We start from the raw sequence: 24911 nt of genomic DNA on the forward strand, positions 1-24911 counted from the left end.
GGCATAATATTTACAACCGTTGGCAAACACTACGACTTCCATTGGTCGACGAGTTTCAATTACGCTTTTCTTATCATCAGGTTAATAATTTGCCTAAAATGTTTAAGGAGTCGGTATTAACATGTGTAAGGGAGCAGAGAATCTCCTTTCAACCAGCTATTGGTCGAAATAAAAAAAATACATTTTGACCATAATACTCTTCTAAACAGATTTGCTTTATCAAGACATAAACGATCGAAGTATTTAAAATAAATTTTACAAATTCAAAGGCAATTCGCTGTATTTACCCCATTCGCCATTCCTACCCCATCCGTCTTGTTTATAGATACCGCGGGCAGAAACACTAATCCTTTATTTAGATCCTATGAAAGGGCCCAGCATTTAAATCATTCTATCGGCTCGATACGATCCCCGTTTATTTACGGCGTAGTTAAATTGTGGCCGTTTGAGAATTTACAGGGATTTAGTATTGGCTGATCGACAAATATCTGCAGTTGTATTTGTATTTCTGGTCTTGTGGTCGTGGAGATTGATTTCGTCTCGCCCGGTAGATGTTTTCAGTGGCCGCGCAGAGTTGAAGCTGGAAAAATCAATATTCATTTTATATGGACGACTACGACCTTAACTACTATCAATCATTACGTTTGAAATATGTGATTTTTGATTTAAAAATCCAATAGGAACCTTATTAATATTTTTTTAATCCTAATTAAAGGGTTTTTTGTATTATATAATTTTACAATGAATACCTATGTATTAAATTAATTAATGCATGCACTAGATGTTGACGATAAACCTCTTTTTTTAAGTCATGTTACATTTAATAACCAAAATTGTGCTATAACTATTTATAAAATGATGTTTACAGTTGAGCGAGTTTCTTACAAAGATGAAAAAAATGCTTGTTTTAAAACAAAAACGTTTTAATTTACTCAGTCGGTACAATTCGTACATTAAATATTTGAGGGTACGTAGCGAAAAAATTTATGAATGACACAGACGGCCCAGCTTTTATCTTTATAAATATATGATTATTTGACGTCGGAGATCTTTTATCTTTGTTATCTTTGTAAAACTATGTAGGACTAAATTCAGAAATATTTTCAGTGTAATCTGTCAGAATGAAGCGGTATGAAATAGGACTTTTGGGAATTTTTGTATTCATGTTAAGTGAATTGTTTTGTGGAGAAAGTGTTGGTACATGAGCTCTTAAATTGTATTTAAGGGCACACACTTCTGACTGAAGTGGTGTATGTAAATTTTTAATGGTTTCTTTAAACGGGCGGCGATAGCCTAGTTGGGAGTAGAACGGTCTGCCGAGACGAATATCCGTTGGTTCAAAACCCAAAGGCACGCACCTTTGACTTATCTAAAAAAATCTGTGTGGATGATTTGTAAATTATCGCTTGCTTTAACGATGAAGGGAAACATCGTGAAGAAACCTGGATACCTGAGAAGTTATCTATACAAAGATGAGGGTGTGTGAAGCCTGCCAATCCGCACTAGGTCAGCGTGGTGGACTAAGGCCTAATCCAGGGCTTCCCAAACTTTCTTATTATTTTTACCATGACGCTCTTTCGACTTTGCCATTACCTTGCGACGCCCCCTTCTCTTCTGTAGCTAAAAAAATCCACCAGTGTGTAGTTCTAGCCCAGTAAGAAGTTATAAAAAAAACTCCAAATAACATTTACAGTTTTTATTAGAAATTAGGAACATACAAATATTAAGACTTTTTAAATACATAGAAATTAAAAGAGATAGATTAGGTAAAATAAATATCTATTTTAATTCTTAGCCGCTAATGAGAAGGATGTGCTTGCTTTTCTGCGCACAGTTTGTCAAAACGGGGTTCAAGTTTGGAAATAGCCACTCTCATCTCTTTCTCTAAATTTATTTGCAACCTGTATCAATCGCTTCGCGACGCCCCTAGGATAAGACATCTGTATATTAAGTGTTTTGTATAAAAATTACGGAGCTATGCGAAGCCTATGAAAGCATTGTTAACGTGGTGAAGAAATAGAAACTTTTTAAAAAAGAATAAAACCACCTTCAATAACCACTAAAAACCAAAAATAATTTAACATTTCATACTGGTTACCAATTTTGGAGTCGGTACCTAACACAAAAAAAAACCTACAGTCGAATTGAAAACCTCCTCCTTTTTTTAATTTAGTTAAAAACAGCTTTGTAATTATAGTAGGCTCATGCCCAGCAGTGGGATACAACATTAAACAAAGTACATTACATTGAAAGTCCTTACAATATCTTGATATAATGTATTTTTCTGTTTCATAAATATCCAATTTCCCTACCCGTCAGTCTGAGGCGCGTCTGCAGCGTGTTGAAAATAAAATGTGTCACGTGTGCACGGGGGGGGGGGCGTGGGCGTTGAGGGGAAGGTAAGACACAACATGCCCTGATTGAGTGTAAGAGTTCCTCTGTAATGTTTAAGCTTTATTTCCAGTGTATAAAGTCTATAATTACGTTAGGTAATACTATAGTGGTTATGTAATATGCATACAACATATTGACTGCCTCGGTGGCGTAGTTGTACTGCGTGCGCGGTACGGCAGCGCTCTGAGGTCCTGGGTTCGAATCCCGGGTCGGGCAAAGTGATATTTGGGTTTTTTTGCTCAATATTAGCCCGAAGTCTGGAATTTGTGCCCGATGTGGCGATAGGCTCGCCCCCTATCACATCATAGGACGGAACATACTTGGCGAAAAGTGGGTGCCCTAGTTGCGCCTCTGCATACCCCTTCGGGGATAAAATGCGTGATGTTATGTATGTTATGTATGTATACAATATAGTAAACTAATTAACTATCATTATTACGCTGAATTTTGTGTTGTTAGACAAAAATATAGGAAGGTGTTATTAACCTTTGAGTTTCACTTTATTGGCTTTTGTGATCTGGATGTCTTCTCATTCATCCGTGATTTTGGTGCATGATTTGCACGAGGCATTCATGATGCTCGTTGGCTTTTAGTTTCTCACAAATTTTCTTGCCTTTGGCGCCCATGACGTCACAGAAGGGCCCAGCGGATGATCAGTGGTAGTTTTTATCAGCATATGAGTTGCATTTGTGATGAGCAAATATATTTACTTAACTGTTTTTTTTTGTAATTATTATGAAATCTTGTTTGTTACAAATACATATTTTTTTCTTGCTCTCAGCACCGTTCGCATCACACATTGTTTCCAGAATAAAAGTCTCATTGTTTACTTTAGGGGGATAAAAAGTATGAGATTTATCTAGAGCTATAATTATGTCAAAATCCATCCAAATCAATTCAGCAGTTACTGTCTATTCTTAACCAACATCTAAACATCCAAAACTTGAAAATCCTATTGACTGTATTTACATAAACCACTATTTTTCATGTAAACTCGTATTTGAATTTTTCACCGTAGTGCGAAGGTTGTGCCGCATGACCTTCAGCAGGCTTTGATCACTCACCCGCACCGACCAATCACACGTCCTTTAGGTTTGGTTGGACACCCTGCACTGTTTCAGAGACTAACCTTTTGAGTGGTTAAAAAGATTCGATTTTAGGTGAAACATGGTAACAAATTACGTGAGTGTTAATGTTTGTATGCAGTATTGGTTAGGTTTTTATTGGGACAAGGCAAAGTGACTTCACTGCACCTGATAGTACGTGGAATGCCTTTTTACAATCGTTGATGCTAATAGAAAAAGAAAAATATATGAGAATAATAGGCAGTCGAGGAAAATAACTAAATTATAGTGTGACTTTTGTATTTGGTCGGGTTATATGACGAGTGACGAGTAGATATTTATGTGACGAGTAGCATTTACTTAGAGGCTGTGATGCAGACCCTTAGTCTTACAATTCCAAGTAAGTAATTTCCAAAACAATGTAACTAAAATTATTTATAAACGAGTGAGCCTTCATCTGCAGTCTTCGAAACGTCGGCAGAAAATAATAATATAAATAACCGCGATAAATCCGTAAAATAGTTTTATTTCGACAATGTAACTAGACGATATCACACAAAACAATGTCCAGAATCCTTGCACCAATGCTTGCGCATATAAAAAGTATACTTTTAGTATACTTGTACGTAAAACTTAAGTTATGCAGCACAAGATAGACGTGAGATGTCCAGTGGAGCAGAATGGAACCCGCATACTTAGAGCTGTCGTGAAACCCGTCTGGGGTATTTGAATATATCCAACAATTTTATATTATGTTTACACGAAAGTTGTAGACGAATTTGTTTATTAAACATTTGCTGACCTCTTTGTTTATATTAGAAAGAAGAAATAAAGAAAGAAGTTTATTGTTGAAACAAAGACAAAAAATTAATAACACAAAATCCTACAAAATATAAAAAAATATTGCACCAACAAGTAATAGTCTTAGTAGTAATAGTAATAATATTAATAGTAATAGTATTAGTAACCAGTTACAGTTTTTTTTGGGTGGACAGAGAGGCAACTTTTTTTCACCGATTATATTTCTATCATTAGTAATTGGGGTATACGTGACCCTGTAACGGCTATGGTTTCAGATAACTGGAGTATATTAATTTTAACAAGAATTGATTTATTTATTAAAATCCATAGCCCTTAATACTAGAGTGATACAATCTGATTGATTATGAAATAGATGAAGTTCGCTGTTCCTCTGTAGAACACCTTTCTCTAAGGCACACTAGTTATGGGCGGAAATATGCAGATTTAAGAATAATTACTTTGAAATATAAATTTTAGGTTATAAAATTTGAAACTACTTACATATTCCTTATGAAGTTGTCTATCTGTGTTGGTTGCAAATTAAAATGTGTATTTCAAGTGGACGTGCACGGAATCAACAATTTTAGTGACATTTTCATTATAAAATTAAACAATATAATTACATTATAAAAAAAAATTAAGCAACTAAAGCAAAAATAACACATGTAGTAGAAATAGGGCGTTCATTTATTTCTATATGCATTATAAATTTTGAATAGATAATTTCTAAAAATACGATTACAGCGCCATTTTGATGGGATGCTGCCTAACTATGGATTACCTAATCATACTATGTAACTTGACAAGATATATATCTATAGATATTCATAAACTATCCCTTATAACTTTTGTGTCCGAGATCCGGTAGTTATAATCCCCTTATGGTCAAACTTGGTACGGACCTTGTCGGTGCGGCGTCCCAAAAGATATTCCGGATACGATAATGAGTTTGCGACAGTCCTTGTTACCGATATAAGTCATTAATCAATTAATCAATGTTATATACTGATTTGTAATGACATAAAATTTCCGACGGTAAACCCGATACAACATGTAGGTACTAATATATGTCGGAGTGAAACTATTTACTTGGTTATTTTTTTACATGACCGGTAAGGTATCACCGGTGTATATTTATTTTCCAGACAGTTATTCAATTATTGAAACACTAATTTACTTCACTAACAATTTACTGCATAGTAACACTAGCGGAATACACAATGTGCTCGGTTCGAGCGTCGAAACATGACTGCTGAAGACTTCTACAAGACTCGTACAAGACTGACCTCTTCGTTCGTTCGGCCGGTCCTTATATTGACAGCAGTCAACCTCCCTCATTTTCTAATACTTCCTCGATGTAATGATAGATGGCGCCAGTATTGCTCCGGAAATTCACCAATTCCACGAGTAACGAGGTGCTGCGGCGATATATACATTAATGCGGTTTGTAAATCGTAATGATAATTTGATTTTACACAAAGGGAAGCCGACAGGAATCAGGTTATGAACTAAAACCCCAAGAAAAAATAGCGAGACTTTTAGAAAGGTCTTTCAGAGAGGAACAGCGATCTTCATCCAGTGAATAATAAATAAAACATGAATTTAATACAAAATATATGAATAGCACACATCTTTATAAACCTATAAAGCCAATTTAAAATATAGTTAGCCCTCACAAAGCGACTTAAGCCCCGAATCTCTCAAAAACGTATCACTAGCGGATTTGCCGGTTGCGGCGGGGCGTGAATCGGCAACCGGGCTAGTGTCGGTAAGCCGGAATAAATGATCGGTTTGGACGGCGTGATGAGCGAAGCGGGCTGTGGTTAATCGTTGCTCGTACTGTATCGTTAATTTATATTGAAAAACTTACTTTTTTTCCTTATCTTCAGCATGTGATGTTAAGCGAAGTGAGGTCCAATAGAATGTCAACTGACGAGAGATTATCCGTCGACAGTCGACACAATTATGCTGGCCTGTTGGAGCCGGATATACACAGGATGATCCAGGAACGCGACACACTTACGTAGGCTTATGTCGGGTTTTAACACCTTGTGTGCGGTGGTCATTATCCGGGCGGATATAAATATATCCTACCACCATAAAAACTATATGATAAGTGACATCTTGCTATTGCGTTCCATGGATATGGTAAGTAATATATTCGAAGTCTCACTCACTGTCCTCTTATCTCATCCATATGTCTTTCCTTTAAAATCAGCGATTTCTTCAATAAACAAAATCTCCACAAACTTTAACATGTGTAATATTATTTTGATATAAGATTATTTGGTTAAATAATTTGTAGGCACGACTAAAAATAATAACATTAACTGATTAAGTAAACCTTTTTGTTATAACTGAATTTAGCTATTCGTGTGTTCTGAATTAATAACGAATAACCTTGCATTACATGTTGGGTAAAGTTGTAAGAATTAAGAGGGATAATAATGTTAGGGCTTTTGGTTGGTTGCCGCTTCGGTTCAGCTATTTACATGTTTAATAAATTTTTAATTATTAATACAGAAAATTGGCTTTGTTGGTATCCAGCTATCGAGTGAATATATTTTTTTTATCTCTAAATTATTGTTGAAATAGTGCATTTGCATATCCTTATACTAGCTAATGCTCGCGGCTTTGCCCGTATGAAAGAGTTTTCCGGGATAAAAGTCTCGCTATATATATTCCCGGGATAGAAAGTAGCCTATGTCCTTCCCAGGGCCTCAAACTCACTCCATACCGAAGTTCATCGAAAATCGTGTGGTAGTTTTGTGAGTTTATTGCGTTCAGACAGACAGATGTGGCGGGGGATTTGGTTTATAATACATTTTTAACACGTTGAACGCCATGGGGATCACCACATGGGCAAGACTTATTTAGTAGACGGGGCATGTTGAAAAACGCTTGAATGCTAAATATTAAGAACTTTTTAAGAGGAAAAACACAGTCATACTTGTTTGTTATGTAACTATATCGTTTACGTAGCGCATGCAGAGAAAGCTCTGAAAAGAAATAAGATTTCATCGTTTTCGCAACATTTTTCATTGATGCTCCGCTCCGTGATGTTATGTAGCCTATAGCCTTGCTCGATAAATGGCCTATGCAATGCAACACTAAAATAATTGTTCAATTTGGACAAGTAATTCCTGAGTTTCGCGCATACAAACAAACCCTTATTATATATAATATAATAATATAGATATAGATTATGGAGACTTGTTACAGCAATGTTTGTTGTTCCATATTTCTTTTCTTTATGAGACTGTAAGCCTTTTAGCATAAATAAATAAAATATTTGCAGTAAAGTGTGAGAGAGATAAAGCGAACATGCGGCCAATGTTTGTGAAAGTTGGCTAAGCGCAATAGGTAAGCAGTGCGCATGTGATTTCATCAATAATTCATAATGAATCAAAAGTCCCAACTGATCGTCGAATCTCGTAGGTACTTCACAAATTTTACAGAATAATAACATAACCGCTAGACCAGTTAGTCTATACTTAACATAAGATTTGAACCAACGTCCTCCCGTTCTATATTTAATGTTTAGTACTATCCAGGTGACCTTTAGAAGAAGTTATGACCTAGGAACGTCTCGGACTCGTGACACTCGTCTGTTTTACGACGGGACAAGATTTACTATCCTTTACTGTTCAGGCGCGCAACTTTTATGATAGAATAGCTTTTGAACGCCCAAATGTACACTTCTGTTTGGTATTTGCTCCCAATATGGTGAGAGGCTTGCCTTTTATCACCTCGTGGAATACATATAATTAGGTATTGTTTGCCGTAACAAATTTCAAGGTGTTGCTCTCGGCTATGCCCACGTGATGGTCCTTCTTGCCACAAAAGTCACTAAAATACAGTGTAGGCATATGTGGCCTATACATCAGTGCCATCTATGTAAATAATAATTATTATGGGAGTAAATTACCGGAATACAAAGTTGGCTTTTTGCTAACATTCGTAACAGTATAAGTAAGTTATTATACAATAGGTATCTATACAAATAAATCATGATCTGGAGGTCAAATCAGGTCAAATCAAGGTCAAATTTTATCCAAAACCGTTCAGCTGTTTCGGCGTTTACTGCTTACAATTATCGAACATTAAAAAAATACATTTATAATATGAATAACATTAGTAGTGTACACGTATTACTATTTTAACTGTATCAACACTGCTTAAAATCGCTTTTGTGCACCTACTGTCTTTGTTTCCGTATCGCTTCAGGTTCAGTAGTAGAGAATAACTCTGCCTACCTCTTCGGAAATAATAGGCATGTCTAAATTTGTACAATAATTTTTTATCAAACGATGTACCATCTCAACGCCTCTTTCCAGGAGGCGTAGCGGAGTCACTATACCTTATAAAAAAAATGTTCGGGATAACTAATTAATACATCTATATGTTAAGTTTTACCCAAATTCGTTCAGCTCTTTAGTTGCAATTGGGTAACGTACACCTAAATACCCGAACATTTTGCTAAACATCCACATGTATATTATGAACAAGTTCGTATCAAACACGGCGCCAGCATTGAGATCGGTTCTCGGAATAACAAGTGGCCTATAGTAATCAGAGATAATGTGACTTCTATTAGTGAAGGAATTATCAGAATCACATCAAAGTCGGAAATCAGAGCATTCAAACAATTTTAGCCTTACATGCGTAATTACCTCGTTATTATTAGAATATACTACTATTTTACAATAGTAATGTTTTAGATTCCTGCCTACAATCCTTCGAATAGAACGTTCGTTATTGCAACAAGACTGATTTTCTCTCTAGACGGAACAAGGCCCCCTGACCTTATACATAACTGCCACATAAACCATGCTTGTAACTTGTGAAACAGGTCCAAACTAATGTTAAAACTCCACTAGTAACTAGCCATTATAATTGAACCGATAAGTAATTATCGACACGTGTGAACCCACCCCGATCTGTCTGCAACTGGTCGAGTTTTAGCGCCCTAATTGAAATCCCCGTGAAAAACGTCCATCCGACACGAAATGTTACTGCGGTAACACGATTTGTTTGAGTCTTCGTTGAAACTTTGATTCGAGATTTGCGTAAAGATTAATTTGTTAAATATAATGTCACTTAATTTCGTAATAACTGTGGTTGTATTAAAAACTCCCGAAGGGACAAAATTATAATATAAAGACCGCGATTAATTCCACAAAATAGTTTTATTTTAATGTCTAAAATTCGCATAAACATAAGAAATAATTGTGGATATATTATTCTGAATTGTACAAAATTTAAATTCGAGCTACAAAGATTTAGAAATTATCCGGCACATAATAGTATTTTTGTAAAGCGACAAAATTGGATTAGTAGCATTTCTATTTTATAATTCGTATCTTGTATTTAATAAACTCATTTCACAATTTATTTTTCTAAGCAAAATTGTAGGTAGATAGTGATTGTTTAACCAATATATTTTGGCTTGTCTAAATGTAAAATATTAAACAACTTTATCGACTTGCAAGCGAGTTTAAATCAAATAGTACCGGCCCAGATGCCATGAACTGGGGCAAAGAGAACGTATTTTTTTCCTTCAATTGAAACAGTCGTAAACGGACAGATGAAAAGTGCAAACTTTTATATAGCTAGCAAATAGATGTGGGGCGACGGTAATTAGTGGACATTTATTCAAGTGCTACAGATATATCTAGCTCTCTTTACAGCGTGGACTTGGATGGCGTTGCTATGAGAAGCTTTCAGCTTGGTACTTCAAAGTGGTTTCTTCTTAAGAAGCTGTTAGGCCAATGCGGAATATGAAAGAATATCTTAGACATAAAAAGCTCAAGATCAGTGGGATAATGTAAGACGACTGATAATATTTTAAATATTGTAACGTGACATACATAAAAGACCTTTTTTAATTCCACACTCCTATATCAACATCACAGCCTCTAACTCTCTGAAAATGACTTATGATGTATTTTTTATTCTAGCACGACAAAGTGAAGGCATTGCACCTGATGGTAAGCGCAATGCCGTCCAGATATAGAATGGCAACAGATGGCTATCTCATGACAATCGACACAATCACGCTAACTAAATTACCTCTTCAAGCTGCGGCCGAAGACCCAGGATTACTTATACAGAACATTGATGATGATCATTTTCTATACTAAAAAGACATAAAAATAAGTGATAATTATATATTTCGTTTCCTCATCGAATGGTTATAATCACTCTAATGATTAAGTTTAAGTCTCTGCTAATTATGACGCACAGGAAACAGGAAATGGGAGGAGAATGAGAAAATTAATGAGACTTCACGAGGAATGTGTTGTTAATTGGATTTTTTATCGCTTAGCTTTTGTTCTTGTGAGTGGTTATTATTTTATTATGAATAATAGCATTGGCTTAAAACTAAAATTGAATCCGAGAGTGCAGCGGCTCTGTTTTGCCACAACACAAACGCCGCTAATGTGAAAGGTTTAAGGGCGTCTTTAATTTGTCGCTAAGTGCCGCGCGGCTGCAGCGCGGCAGTCGTGCGTATTTTTTTGTATAGATTTACTTTGCCGCGCGATGAACGTAGGTAAAGTAAAGTGCGTGTTTGTGATTACAATTTTTTTTTGTATAAATTATCGTAAGCGCGGCGTCGGACGTCCACCCACGGAGTAGATAGAAGACCTCATAAAATTCGCTGGAGGTCGCTGGATGCAGGCCGCTTACAATAGGGCGATCTGGAAATCTTTGGGGGAGGCCCATGTTCAGCAGTAGACATCCTGCGGCTGATGATGATGATGGTAATTGGCATGCTATGAATATTTTACACAGGTCTAAAAAAATCTTGTCTGTAAAGAAAACGCGACAGAATTAAATTAGTATTATTAGGCAATAAAATAACTACCATATACCAACTACAGGATGACAAGCTCAGTAATAAAGTACTTAATTCCTCGTTCCGATTTTTGGGTTCATCGTTTCCCAAAGCGACATTCCCATCTCATAAAATCTCAATCAAACAACGCTAGATTCAGTACTGGACAAATTAAACTGCAGATGCTGTTAATCAATAATTGACAGTAGTTTCTCCGTGACAAGCTTCCGAGGGACGAGCAAAAGAACTGCGCGTCAATTCAATGCGAAACTCGGTCACCTGCCGCTAGTGATGTCTTCTAACATTATCGATATATCGATAGAGAGATTTGGAATATCAGACGTGACAAAATGGACCGGTTTTGTACTCTGGGTTTTGATTGTAAGTTATCGATATATCGATGTATGAAATTTTTCACCATCGACACTTATGTTTGATGAAATTAACGGGTTTTTGAGTGCGAAGTAAGATTTTTTACTCTTTTATTACTAGTAAACGAGTATCTGATAATTACTGAAATTGTTAGTTTGAATTTGAAATTTCTTGCACCTATAATAAGGATTTTACGTTATTCCTTAGTGTTTTAGGAAACTTATATGCTCTTTACGAATTTCATGGAGAAATTAATACACTATAGTTCAAATTGCTAATGAACTTACACGTTCGAGAGGCAGTCTTAGAGAAAATTACCTATGACTTTGTATGCAACAACTAAACCATTCCAATATTAATTTTACTCTGTTTGAGTTTGCAAGTATGACCAAGTTGTTCCAACATTACCCTATTACAGTTACCTGCACTTGCACCTCAATTTGCTGAACATTAAGTTTTCACTGTTGTCTTTGACGTGGGTCTGGGTATATTTTCTTTGACTGTTGTAGTTTCAAGTTGGCTTCCTTATGGTAATTTGTGTATTAACTGTTGGACTTGACAGTCGAGTTTTCCCGGAGTAAAATGAACTAGAGCGTGTATTTTTCTAGGACAAATGTTGCTTAGATGCTAATCCAGCATATGATCTGCCTTTATACCACAATATATTTAATTCTACCCAAGAGTTTTTGGGTAGCCGGCTAATAACGATCTAAATTCTTTAGTTTTCTTTGCTATTAATTACAGTAAGGACTAAGAGGCTACAAAAATCTAAGTTTTAAATTATTCTTGCATCAGGTAAAACTGGTTGAACGGATTTCAATGCAGATTTTCTATAACATTATGCGTACAGGAAATAAATAGCGAAAAAAAGAAAAAGACACACGTATGTACATTATAATGAGATGTCATACGTTCACGCATGTCTAATTCCATTTTATTAGAGGTAGAAGAAGAAGTCTAATGTGAGTACTTAATTTTTGTTGGGCTTTCTTTCGACCTATTATGTGAAGATCCCACCGTCATATCAGTCACAGTTTTTTTTCCAATGAAAACAAAAAGTGTTATCACTTATCTGTTAACACTTATAGTGTTATCAGAAATAGACTAAGTTGTGGTCTTCAAATGGACATCTTGTACGAGAATCGTAAATCCAATATTGGAAATATTAAATTAATACTATACTTTTACATACGGTATTTCTCATGACCTGTCAGTTAAACAAAAATGGATAGATATTTGTTTCCTCTCTTTTTCTCCTTCAATGTCTACAGTAAATCCAACGTTTTAATCACTTAAATAAAGATCCGCATCAATCCGCCTCCGACCCAAACGCGGGTTCTGCATTAGTGCACCGTTTTTTCTGCCACAAAGAGGTCACCGAGCTCGTTTTTGGCATTCAACGTTTTTCCAATTGATTCCAGATTTTTTTCGTATTTTCGCCGACGGATAAGGACAGTTTGTTTTATATTTAAACGCTTATAAAGGCTTGTTTCGTGAGCTGCTGTGAGTTTTGCATCAATGTTTTTTATTTTTAAAAACATATTCGTGTAATTTTAGGGGACGTTGTTTTTAGTCTTTGCTGTGTTTTAATTATTTTTTTTATTTATATTTATTCTTGTTTAAGTTTAGGGTTTATTTAAGGCTCCACGCACGACGCTGTCAGCTGGTTGCTTACTAACACTATACTACTATGCATCTTATAGAATAGACTCCTGAAGTTGCTGAAACAGTTGCCCGTTGACAATAGTTGATAAATAAATTGCTAATGTATAGACTCTAAGGAAGTTTAGAGAGATATAAAGATTCTGGAGAAACAAGATCAAAATGTACCTTGTATACTTAATATTGTCTGTGTTACTAAAGGTCATTTTGTCATAACCACGAATGCAAATCCAAAGATATATTTTCCATCAATAAGGAGATCCATTCAACATCATTTGGTATAATGGTTTCTTATATTTACGCAAATGTTAAACAATGAAATAAAACTATTTTTCGGATTTTATCATGTCTCGGTCCAGTGGGAGGGCAGGTTCAATGAAGGCTGCAGTCTTTGAAAAGCCGGAAGAAAATAATATAAAAAACCCTGATAAAATCCGGAAAATTGTTTTATTTCAATTTCCATTTCATATATTTATCGGCTCATTGCATCCGCTACGTGGGTACTTACTTCTCTTGTCACAAAATTCCATATTTTCTGTACCAATACTGACACCAAATAAAAGAAATAAGTCAATTGACTTGTACGGCGACTAGGAAGTGACGACACAAGGAAACGACGTAACAAGAAAAATGGCGCCGACGCGACGTGTCCGAGCGTTGAATTGCATGGACTCTATGTACCTCATAGAAAAATATATCAGTGATTATTTTTGTCTTTTATATCTCTATAATTTGGCGTAAAGCATATAAAAAGATTATTTAAGAAAAAATACGATGAAATAAGTAACCTCTTTTTTGACGTAGGTTAAAAACTAGCCTTTATTAGCCAATATACCTGATTGCAAGTAGTGTAATCCACATATAATGTGAAGCAAGGAGTGAGGTCTCGTCCCTCACCGATCGCCAATATTATGCCGATCTTTGACCAGACATACTGCTTTTGGAACACGACTTTTCGGATAAGTCACTATGGTTAATATAACAAGTTTATCATTGCTTACGTAGTTATACAGTTATAAGACTGCATAGTTCTATTTATTAATAATACTATACCTTTATTATACACTTCCCACTGCATGGGCATGGGCCTGCACTATTGTTGAGAGAGTTTACGTCTTAGTCTATCATGCTGAACTAATGTGGGTTGGCAGACTTAAAATTTTAGATTTTTTTATGGAGGATTTTCAGGCATATTGAATAAAAAAATACATACGTTACTTCGAAAAGACAGCTGTGTTTACTTTGGATTCTAAACCTGCACACCACACCGTTACATTCACAACTAAGCTATAGTCAGTCTATTTCTGTTTAAATTTGAACAACCATATCAAATGCACAAAATTCCCTTCATATCAATTTCTTCTGGTACAATCATTGTTAAATTTACCTGTTTATGATAATCAAATATTTATTCAGCGTGGGTCTATCATTTCGTGGTGTATTAATTCAATATTTTACATTTTAATTTTCAATATTAAAAACGTGTACAGACGTTGTGGGCAATGAGCCGGTGAATTTAAATGCTCATCAGGTTGGTAATAAGGTAGCTCGTTTATACAAATAATTTATCGATACCGCACAATCGAATCCCATCATCGGCACTACCTACCGGAAACTTGTAAATTAACCCGCGAATACAATCGAAATCGATGAATTCGGCAATTTGTCGATAATCACCCGCACATCACTACGCGAGCGTGGTTTATCGGTTTAATAAAATGATCAAGATGGATTAATGGGATGTTTATTTGATTCTTAGGAATTGAATTTGTGTTGTTACTTAAGTTGTGAAACAGAATTTATTCTTAAGGCGATACCTCAAGGTCCATTTTCATACATTTTGTTTAAAATTTAATATGACGAAATTTTAAAGGCCGAAATATCCATGATTATTAATTATTTTTACGTTTTTCTTTCAACTGCGAGAACTAATCACTAACTAGACGTGAATTTAAATTCTTTATTGCCAATACTTGTTTAGTTACCCAGATTAAAGGTGAAACAAAATGTATGAAAATGGACCTTGAGGTATCGCCTTAAATTAAAAATTTTAAGTTTGACGTTGACTATTCTGAAAAAGTAATAACATGACTGTTATGTGAAACTATCTATCGTTCTGTTGTTTATACTCTCTATTCCAAGTTAGCTTAGAATATCTATGCTGTGTAGTCATTATAACACTTCACTACTTTATTCCCTGTTGGTGTGGGTAATTTTTTTTCATCACGCACATGAATTGGGTTACATAGGACGACTCATTGCGAAATGATTTTTTTATAGCTTAGCTAAAGCTAAAGCGAAAGGCAAGTATGTGCCTTTGGCGTGATGCTAAGCGATACGACCGCTCATAAACAGTAGAGACACCACCCAACACCTTGAATTACATATTTGGATTCAGTAGCTTTGTATAAATATATAAGTAACCATGACCCGCAGTTCCACCCGCGTGAACATGTGTTTCTGGGATAAATATTTTCCCGGCATTAAAAGTAGCCTATAGAACTCAGAAGTAATGTGGAGTAATGTAAAGTCGGTTTAGTAATTCTTGAGACAAATTAACAGACAATAATTCTATATTTTTGTCACTTCATTTTGATGCAGTAAATACACGCAAGTTCCTCATAAACCTATTATTAAAAGATGATATTTGAAAATTGAAATAAAACTATTTTTCGCGGTTTTTTATACTATACTTTACACCCGACGTTTCGAAGACTGCAGCCTTCGTGACGGAGCGGACTGAGGTATTGGTCATCCGAAAATTCAGAGTTACAATATCACACATTTTGAAATTAAACAATTGTATATAATATAGTTTTATTTCAATGTCTAACATTCGCGTAAACGTACGATGTTTGAGAGTTCAAGGGTCCATCGCCGAGGACACGTAAATACACAACTCAAACAGCATGTAAGTTCTGTAAGCCAATACTTACGTCAATGAGCCAATGGGTTCGAAACATCGATATCGATAGGTCGCATCACTAGCCGACGGAGTGCACGGCAGTCGGTCAGCAGCCAATTAATTAGTGAACAGTCCAGTGAGCCTTTACAACGTTTACTTGGCCATTTGCTTTTTTTAACGTTTTTCTCTCGCGCCCACCGCGCTGTGATATTGTTTCAAACTATTTCTAACGGAAATAATACGGATGTATTTTATTATGGATGACTTGATTGTATATAGAAAAGTGGTGATCGTTGCCTTTGATGTAAAACAAAGATGCTGTATCTATCGAAGCAATAGAATGAAAGATCCTTGAGTAAATCGTTCAAAATATTCAAGACCCGTATAATTATGTCGGTACCAAACAAATTTCATAGTCTCTTTGTTTATAACATATCACTTTGTATAAATGGTTCGACAAAATAAAGCGGAAGATGGCTTGAAAGGTGTTCTAATAGACATGAAAATATGACTTCTACAAAAGTATCAACATTTTCGAAGTATTGAGGAATATCCATTTTTTGTTTTCAAATAATTACCTTCTTGTCCTCGTTTTTGTTGCTGTAAGCACAAATAACTACTTACTATTGGTTATACGTAATATCGTATAACTATTCGAAAAAATCTCAAACACAGCATTATTCTTCGAGTAGAATAACATTTTCAATAACCTACTCGAACATCAAACGGGAAACCTCAGTATCATTCCCTGAACACACTGTCTCTTCACAGGGAGCTGTATATAAGTTAATTTAAACTCTAATACCTCTAAATACAGTCTAATAAACGCGAGCAGCCCTAGCGTGTAGTGACGCAGCACTCCACTAACTAATAAAGCACAACGAGCGTTATCGACAATGAGCTAGGGATGTCATTCATCGATAACAATATCGATAGTTTAATTGAGGGCGGTGCGAAAGACAGGTTGCAATTACCGGCTGATTGGTTGAAAGAGCGATTGTAGATTTGTTTTGTTCTGATTCTGAATCTACAATTAAACCTCTTTCAATAGGGAATAGGGATGAACAGTTTTTATTGTAATTCTGGAATTTTCTTCAAACTTCATTCACATTATAGTACTTTCACGTAATAAAAAGTGCATTGTCCATTTTTCCATGATAAAATTAAATTAAAAATTTAAATAACCCCGACACAATAAACCTCTAAAACATGAAACAATGACTTGCTAATATTAAGACACTGACATATCGGGGTTTATTACAATTCACCTTTATTTCAATCTTATTAAATGCGTTTTGTTCTCTATCATGAGTATCGATCATTAACTTTTACTAACACCCATACAGTGAGACCATTCTTTCGAGCCCAAAACCGTTATACCTACTGTAAGTTGCTGAGGAGTTAGATACTCCGCAGACTATTGTGCTGCAGCTTAAGCTCAAGTTTGCCTAGACTTTGAAATACCATTAAATTTTGAACAAAATTTCAAATCAATCGGACCATGTTAAGTAGGAAAAGAAATGTGGATTGAACATATGAACAGATTTTTTTAATTATAGCTAAGGACCGTGTCTGTGACGTCAGCTTTTAAAGTAAAAAAAAAACATATCAAATTGGATTCATTCATTTGAGAGCTACAGTGCAGACAGACATATAGATAATCAGTTTGATTCCTGCCTTCGAGGTATTATCATCATCAGCCGCAGGATATCCACTGCTGAACATGGGCTTCCCCCAAAGATTTCCAGATCGACCTATTGAAAGCGGCCCGCATCCAGCAACCTCCTGCGAGTTTTATTTGGCCTGTTCACCTCATCGGTGGACGTTCGATGCTGCGCTTGGGAGCTCGTGGCCTCTACTCCAGAACCCTCGTGCCCACATAAACTTATAACACCCCTCTTTTGGTTCGGAGGTTAAAAAGTAGAGTGTTAATCTAAGTTCAACTCTGTCTATCTGTGTGCAAAATTAAGATCAATTCATTTAACTGCTTCCATACATGACGAATATTAACTTCACACTTATTATGTGTATGAATGGTTTTCGAAAATAGGTCGGATTCAATGCCGCCCAACTTTAATACTGTCCTCAAAATATTCAGCTGATTTCATTTATTTCGGTGTTAATGTGCGAACTTCCGAACGGTTCGAATCCTATCTGGAATTTGAATTCAGAACCTTTCAGTTCCCAGCCAAGTCTGCAGTCATTTCGCCAAGAATTGATCAACTGTTAATTGAACAACAAAGATATACTCTATGTTCTAATCAATACAGTGCGGTTTCCACTGTCCGTTTCTTAATAAAAAAAAAATCCCAACAGTTCTATCGGCTTACCGACGTTAGACCATTGGCATTTTTAATTACTTACTTTCTTTTAAAATCTCTTTTTAAACTGACAGAACAAAACAACGGCGCGTGGAATGTGTGCTTGTGTTTAATTGCTGGGCTTATTTATGGGACGGACTAAGGCAGAAGGGGGTCGAGGCCACAATGTTAATTGTAGATATGTGCTGAAGTGGTTTTGCAGTTGGCTTAGGTTTGTAGTGTCCGCAACATGTTAATAATGTCTATGTAGTGTTGGGTTATGCTTAAATCTGTATTGTCTAAGGGGGGCTTTATATTATATCCCATGAGTAACTTTTTTGAATGGCTAGAGGAAGAAATATATAGTTGTCTCTTAGTAGTTTCATCTGCCGATACAATAGCAAGGAGTTATTTGGACTTCGATGAAAGGAAAGCAAATTTTTTCGTCATCTGTCGAATAAGTTTCCCAGAATCCAAAGCGGGTCACGAGCCCCCTTCCAAACAGAATCTATCCCATCAAACAATATTCTGGCTGGGCAGATATTAAATTTTATAGCTCCAGCCGTGCCACTGATTCGATATAGTGATGTCATTGTTATCGATAGTCGGTGCGTAGTGTTGCGCCGGGCAGTCGATAAATTAATCAGGGACGGCGCTGAGTGCGCTATTTATTACAGGCAGCTGTGATTTAGTCACGTCCCTTCGACCCTTTGTGTTTGGAGATATGATTATGAACATATTTCCTTTCAAAGGAGAATTGTTGTGAAAAATACTAGCTGATAACATGTATTGTATTTTACATTCTTTTAAGTATTCATTTAAGTCAGCTATACTCTAAGTGTGTTCCGCGGAACCCTAGGGTTCCGTGATATCTCTGTCGGGGTTCCGCAAGAATTTAGAAAAAAAAAAATCAAAACACCTCTCTCAATAATAATTAGTAACTGTGACATTGTACTTTTATTATGCTGATTAATAAAAAATACACTTATAAAATATATAATTGTTTTATTGTAGGGTTCCATCAAGTATTTTGCTTCCCAAAAGGGTTCTGTCATTTAAAAAGTTTGAGAACCACTGATTTAAGTTATGCAAGGAGTTCGTATGAAAATTTCAGCCGTCTCGTTGTTTAACCTGTATTTTTTCTGTTTGTTTGAGATTGGGGGAACAAAGATTACTGAACGGTTTTGGATAAAATGGTACACAATTTTAAACCATATTGTTCTCGATTAACATAAATGTTGCTTTGTCTCAAGGAAAGAACATCTGGGATTATTCTACCGGGTTTTTTTTCACGCAGACATCCGCGACCTGAAAAGTCTTGATAATAATATTTAAATACGAATGTCTGCTTGTTTGTAAGAAGTAAACGCAGTAATCACTGAAATGAATAAGATAAAATTTGCCATACATATAGACTTTGTCCTGGATTCACATATAGGCTATTCTTTATCTCGGAAATTGCTGCCGAGGACAATATTTTAATTTTTAAGTTGACAGCATTGTATAGTTAGTGCTATTGCTAAAGTAACTGGGATTTTTGTAACGGGAAAAGATTTTTACACGGGCAGAGCTGCGAGCAACATCTACTTGTTCGTAAATCTTGCTTCAGCAGAGAATATCATAGCCAAAGTATTAACAAAATATAATTATGAGTAGAAGTATAAATTATTTTTTTCTGTTAAAGCGATAATGATCTGTACAACTTCAGCAATTAAATATTCTGCGATCGATGGCTCTTAATGAGTGGAAGTTGAAAAAAACGGTCGCGGTCACTAGCGCTCGGTTAGGAATTATTTGTTTTAATGCTTTACTTTGATGATTGAAAGCGTTGATACCAGGACCCTCTTCCAAACCTTTCAGGGTTCTGAGGAACAATAAGACTTTTAGATTTTGTACAGTTATATAATGTGCAAGTTAAATATTTTGTAGAAACACATCCCTGAAGGGTTAGGCTGTCACTTAATTATTATTAAGTCTCGTAGACAGAGTACACCTTCGAATTACAAAGGACTTTAAGAAATTGGACTATGTTCTACATTCATAATGTACAGCAGTTGTGCGGAGCTTATAGTATCTTTATGGGAGAATGATATTGATCATTATGAATGCGAGGAAGTCCCTTTTAGGGATCCATACGTCAAAAGGGATCAGCGTGTGTATCCGACATATAGTATCAACTATCGATAATCAAGCGGCGATAGCCTAGTTGGTTGTGTAACGGACTGCCGAGACGAATGTCCGCAAGTTCAAATCCCAAGGGCACACACCTCTGATTTTTCTAAAAAAATTATGTGTGTATTCTTTGTGAATTATCGCTTGCTTTAACGGTGAAGGAAAACATCGTGAGGAAACCTGCACATCTGAGAAGTTCTCTATAGGAATTTCGAAGGTGTGTGAAGTCTACCAATCCCCACTAGGCCAGCATGGTGGACTAAGGTCTAATCCCTCTCAGTAGTAGGGGAGGCCCGTGCTCAGCAGTGGGCAAGTATATAATACAGGGCTGATATTATTATATCGATAATCTTCTCTTGTAAGATGGCACATTCTTAAGACCCCATTCCACTTACCATCAGGTGTAGCGGCGTCACTGCTGTGCCCGCATAAAAATGACTGATGAGTTAATTATTCCAGTGTATGCTTGGTACAGTAATTATAACCTAGTTTCATAACAATATTGTCTCAAAATTTAATTGCATTTTTGCTGCCGAAGTCAGCTAAAAACCCATCTGATGGTAAGTGATCACCGTCGCACATGGACGTCAGAAATGGCAGGGGCACATGTTGGTGTTTACTGTGAAAGACTTCTTTTAAACCCCATTTGAAGAAGGACAGGTCATAACGCCCAGGAAACACTTTGGGACGAAGTTCATTCCAGAGCGCACAAGTTTGTGGTAAAAATGATCTCTGGACCCAGAATTGCTGGCAATAATAGACAGATAAGAACCTAAAGACGACTCCCGTATACGAGACAAACACTTACAAATATTCGCAAACCATACAAACATTTGTCCTGGAGACGGCGTTCATTCTACGTCACTCCATTTCAGTAGCTGTCAAAACGAAAATAAAATTATGCAATTTATTACCGCAATTCACAGTCGTGCAAATAATGTTATTTGAGTAATTAATTCGCGTAATGAGCTAAACTGGCCCGTTTATTTTGTCTGGGACAAAATGGGACAAGAGTGAAACTAGTCAGTTGGGAGGTTATGTCCTGATATTTTACATAGTGATGTATAGTAAAGCTGATGTTTATATCTCAGGGGTGTAACGACCTGCTAATACACCAACTTTAGTTTTAGTTTCGAACATAATAATTAGTGCATGTACGTTAATTAGTGTCAGTTTTGAACATTACGTTACACCTTTATCCTTGCAAGGGTAAGTAGACGTACATATTGAATGTATGTCTCGTCCCGAGCAATGCTGAATGGCGAAGCTATTGTCACATCGAATACCAACTGCATTCGAGGAGGTGTAACCAATGTGCATGTTTACAACCGTTAACAGTAACAGAAAACAATAAAAATTTATAAGAAATACTTATTATATCGATAAGCCTATCGCTAGGAGACGTCATTCTTATACGAAAAGTTGGCGTTAACGATTGTAGGAAGGCATCTTAGGGTTACGGCTCAGATGTGTATTTTAAATTATAACATTCATCAAAATCATATTTGCGTAAATAGGGAATTGAACTCAAAAAAACTGCTACTAAATAACAGCCAATGCCTTGGTTTAAAGCCTTCGTCCCAATCGAGAAAATAAATCTAAGTCCACAGGACGCATCAACGATCCTTCTATGAACATCGATCATTAATATCAAAAAATACATTCACATTTCCATTAAAATGACTCGATAAAAACCACACATTAAAAAACAATAATGGAAAAATTGACACTCACGGTGCGTGGAACACTTGACTCAAGCTAATTGATCGGCATTAAGCCGTGGCTTAAGCCCCTTCACCGATGGATAATTTTATTTATATCCTTTATGTTCCTGACAGCTTCCAAATGGATCAGGAAACATGGTAAGAATGTACGCGTTGTACGGGCCATTACCCTGGCCTATTGTGGGAATTAAATAGTGTTTTGGATGGTTGTGGTTTCGGAGTAAGTTTGGAGTGTATGGGATATATGTTGTATGTGATTGTTGTGCTTGGTTAAGTCGATTTAGCGGTTTGTTTTGACGACTGGCTTTTAAAGGTATGTACATCCAGTAATATAGACGACATTAGTCTGCTGACCGTGAACATTAAATATTAGTATATTATAATATAATTAGAATATCAACCCTGTATTCTATACTGTCCCACTGCGGGGTACGGGTCCTCTCTGTTGCTAAGAGGGATTAGACCTAAGTCTACCACGCTGGCCTTATCACTGTTGGGCACGGGCCTTCACTGCAAGGGATGAGGGATTAGGCCTTATTCCACCAGCGCGGTTTGGTAGACTTCACACACCCTTAAAATTCCTATACAGAACTTGAATGAACAGAATGTAGGTTTCCTCAGGATGTTTTTCCTTCACCGTTTAAAGCAAGCGATAACTCACAAAGAATACACACATCATTTTAGAAAAGTGAGACGTGTGTGCCCTTGGGATTTGAGCCTGCGAAAATTCGTCTCGGTAATCCGTCCCACACCCAACTAGGCTATCGCCGCTATTATATACCAATGATAATCTCGACACAATCTGCTGTTTTAGAGATTTGAGCAAAGACAAAACCGAAAAAAAAATACGTATGTTTAGGTTCAGTACCATGTGACTATTATGAAAAGAAAATTGCTCCATTCGGAAATCACATGCAAACATTTCAATTTTGTTTATGTTGGTTATTACAGGCATAATATTTCGCAATTCTAAACGCTCATAACAATATATTATTACATTGCCATTTGTATAACGACACGTAATAGTATGTTTAGTGAAGTAATCATTGTAAATAACATTGTTGCAGGTGCCGACTTAGCGTGACACCATGAAAACCACAGTGAGGAGACATACGCGCACGCACCACGTCGCCCAATAAACCCCCACTACCCACCCACCACATCACAGATACAATGACAGCTTAAACCAACATACAATGTGATTCGCAACTGGGTGAAGATGCACGCGAAAATACGCATTTGGGAGAGGCGAAAATCGTATCCGCGATGACACCGCTTCGCCATAACGAATGCATTAAGTGAACGCTAGTATAGATGCGCTTCTTTGTGTGTGCCATTTGCGAAATTCGTGTGTTATATTCATTTGCGCGTAATATCATTTTTATAACCGGTATTTAATTTTCCGGTCTCATTATTTCGTCCGGAAGCAATAAATAGGTTAGTTGTAACGTTAACAGTAGCGCTTCAGCAAAAGTTCGGGAAAACGGGTATTAATTGTAAAATGTAAACGGTAAAATTTAGTTGTCCGAACGGCGGGGCCAAATAATTTCGATTTTGTAGTTAGTTTAATTTTTAAAATGGTGTGGAACACTACGATATTGGCGAAGACTACGATGAGCAGCCACTACAACACTACATACGGGCAGAATTCCACCTTTGTAGTCCCGACGTACCTCAGCCAGGAGGAGTTTATAGCGCTGCAGATGACAAACACTTCAGAGGCCAACACCACACTAAACGAGACGCATATAAACCTGGTGCTGAAGACTTGGTATCCGAGCGGGTACTCGCCAGCACATATCATCATAGCGTCAGTGGTGGTGACGGTACTGATGATCATGGTGGTGGTGGGGAACATGCTAGTCATCATAGCAATAGTGACGGAGAAGGCGTTGAAGAACATCCAGAACTGGTTCATAGCCTCGCTAGCGGTGTCGGACTTTTTCTTAGGGCTGGTGATCATGCCGTTCTCTTTGGCGAACGAACTGATGGGGTATTGGATTTTCGGGTTCTGGTGGTGTGAGATACATTCGGCGATGGACGTGCTGTTGTGTACGGCGTCGATTATGAATCTGTGTTTGATATCGCTCGACCGGTACTGGAGTATAACTCAGGTAAGTGCTAGATTTAATTTTAGTTCTTATAAGTAGAACATAAGTATGATAATCGGATATTTCTATAATCTGGATATCATGTAGGTCGAACTAATGTTTAAGGGTTTTGAAGATGAGACTTATCAATATAAATCATTCTACTTCCTAACAAACTTCCTTTAGATATTTAAAGAAGCTTGGAGTAATGATAATATCGGAATTGTTGCTAGGTGCCTTGACATAAAATATATGGAACGATTTTTTAACCCGAATATTGCTGTAAACAACGTTGAATATTCAAAACATCTGCCATCAAGCACCGAAAATATATAGCCTTTATTCAGAATGAATGAAACTAATGATAGAATGCGGTGCACATTTATTTGGTGAAATTTTGTCGAATTCAAAATCTCGGCTCTTTCATTTAGCGGGAAATAGTTTTAAATGTAGTCAAATGAGCATTTCATTTACATTTTGGCTGCATCTAATCTCATTTGGGACCATTAACGCCGAAATGCAAAGTTCCCAACTCGTGCACTGTTGTCTTCGCTGAGTGATAAGATTTGATTTCGTTTTGTTTCCTTAT

General features: G+C 36.4%; 1 protein-coding gene across 1 annotated transcript in view; it reads left to right on the forward strand.

Moving 5' to 3' along the window:
- LOC115447622 (alpha-2Da adrenergic receptor) overlaps positions 1–24911 on the forward strand; it is a 386941-nt gene that overhangs the window by 80335 nt on the left and 281695 nt on the right. Inside the window, exon 2 of the mRNA XM_037440030.1 lies at positions 23300–24346. Coding sequence (XP_037295927.1) covers positions 23810–24346 — 537 coding nt within the window. The 5' untranslated portion in view covers positions 23300–23809. The remainder of the gene's footprint in view (positions 1–23299; positions 24347–24911) is intronic.

Source organism: Manduca sexta, chromosome 18 (assembly GCF_014839805.1).
Source record: "Manduca sexta isolate Smith_Timp_Sample1 chromosome 18, JHU_Msex_v1.0, whole genome shotgun sequence".
Taxonomy (NCBI): domain Eukaryota; kingdom Metazoa; phylum Arthropoda; class Insecta; order Lepidoptera; family Sphingidae; genus Manduca; species Manduca sexta.